The sequence below is a fragment of the Penaeus monodon genome, chromosome 27 (assembly GCF_015228065.2).
Source record: "Penaeus monodon isolate SGIC_2016 chromosome 27, NSTDA_Pmon_1, whole genome shotgun sequence".
Taxonomy (NCBI): domain Eukaryota; kingdom Metazoa; phylum Arthropoda; class Malacostraca; order Decapoda; family Penaeidae; genus Penaeus; species Penaeus monodon.
In genome coordinates this window covers 2,857,377-2,858,598 of record NC_051412.1, presented here as the reverse complement: position 1 = coordinate 2,858,598, position 1,222 = coordinate 2,857,377, and the positions used below count along the sequence as shown (strand labels likewise).

Sequence of the window (1,222 nt, the reverse complement as noted above, 5' to 3'; positions counted from 1 at the left end):
TGTGAAGTGTTACCCGATAGTGTGTCAGGAGTCGTTTTCATCATTAGAGGTAGTAGTAAAAGTAGCAGTGATTTCTGTGTCTTTATTATTTACATTGATATTAGTATGGCATACAGTAAACCATATGACTTACAGTAACTTAAATCTGTTTGACTTCATAGCGTTTTTTTCTAGAATTTAGGATTTTATAGCATTTTTTACGTATGACTCCATGACTCTACGACATTTTTTTAAAGACCTCTCCAACTCTCACACACAATTATCGTTATGCCTTATATATACGCTTACCCACACGACGTGATAATCACCGTTATCTCACCCTTTTCCCATGCTTAATTTCTCCTGAAGAAATCTATTGTGATTTTATTATTTTTCATGCTTTAGTAATCACTATTATCATAAATTTATTATGATTTGATTATTTATCATGCTTAATTAATAATTATCATAATAGATTTATTATGATTCCGTTGCATAATCATCTCCGTGACTCACCTGTCCCCATTCCGCCCCCAGGGTTCCTGTCGACGGGCGACGGGTGGTCCAGGGGCAACTGGGGGCTCCTGGACCAGCGCATGGCCCTCCTGTGGGTGCGCCGCCACGCCAGTGCCTTCGGGGGCCACAAGGACAAGATCCTCCTGGTGGGCAACTCCGCCGGGGCAGCCTCCGTCATCCTGCACCTCGTGTCCCCTCTGTCCCAAGGTAGGTCGAGGAAGGTCAGCTGGGACGGGGGCGAAGGGAAGGGGTCCTGGGTCGGGAATAGGTCGAGGAAGGTCATGGGACGGGGGCGAAGGGAAGGGGGTCCTGGGTCGGGAATAGGTCGAGGAAGGTCATGGGAGGGGGGGGGAGTGGAAGATGGTCTCTGGAGTGAGAGCAAGTAGGAAAAAAGGTCATTAGAGTGGGACCGAGGGGGAAAAAGGTCGCAGGGTCGAGTATAAGTAGAAGACCTATGAGCTCAGAATACTTGAGGAAGGTCATTGGGTTATTAATAGGTCAAAGGTCACAGGACTGAAACAAGGTCGCTGAAGAAGGACTAGGATGGAGAAGGCCATTGGGTTGAGGCTAGGTCGAAGGTCACGGGACTGAACCTGGATCAAGGGAGATCACAGGCGCTGGGGCCGTGCGGGAAAAGGTCACCTCGTCTGGAAGAAAGTTCCTTGTCTTACATAAGGTCAGGGATTGCATTAGTAATTTAGTTATTTAGTGTTTCAGGAGAAGTTCA

General features: G+C 47.1%; 1 protein-coding gene across 1 annotated transcript in view; it reads left to right on the top strand.

The window, feature by feature from the left end:
- The window catches only part of LOC119590333 (bile salt-activated lipase-like), a 33,006-nt gene that overhangs the window by 7,142 nt on the left and 24,642 nt on the right, over window positions 1–1,222 (top strand). The window contains exon 3 of the mRNA XM_037939006.1: window positions 517–702. Within this exon, the coding sequence (XP_037794934.1) occupies window positions 517–702 (186 nt within the window). The remainder of the gene's footprint in view (window positions 1–516; window positions 703–1,222) is intronic.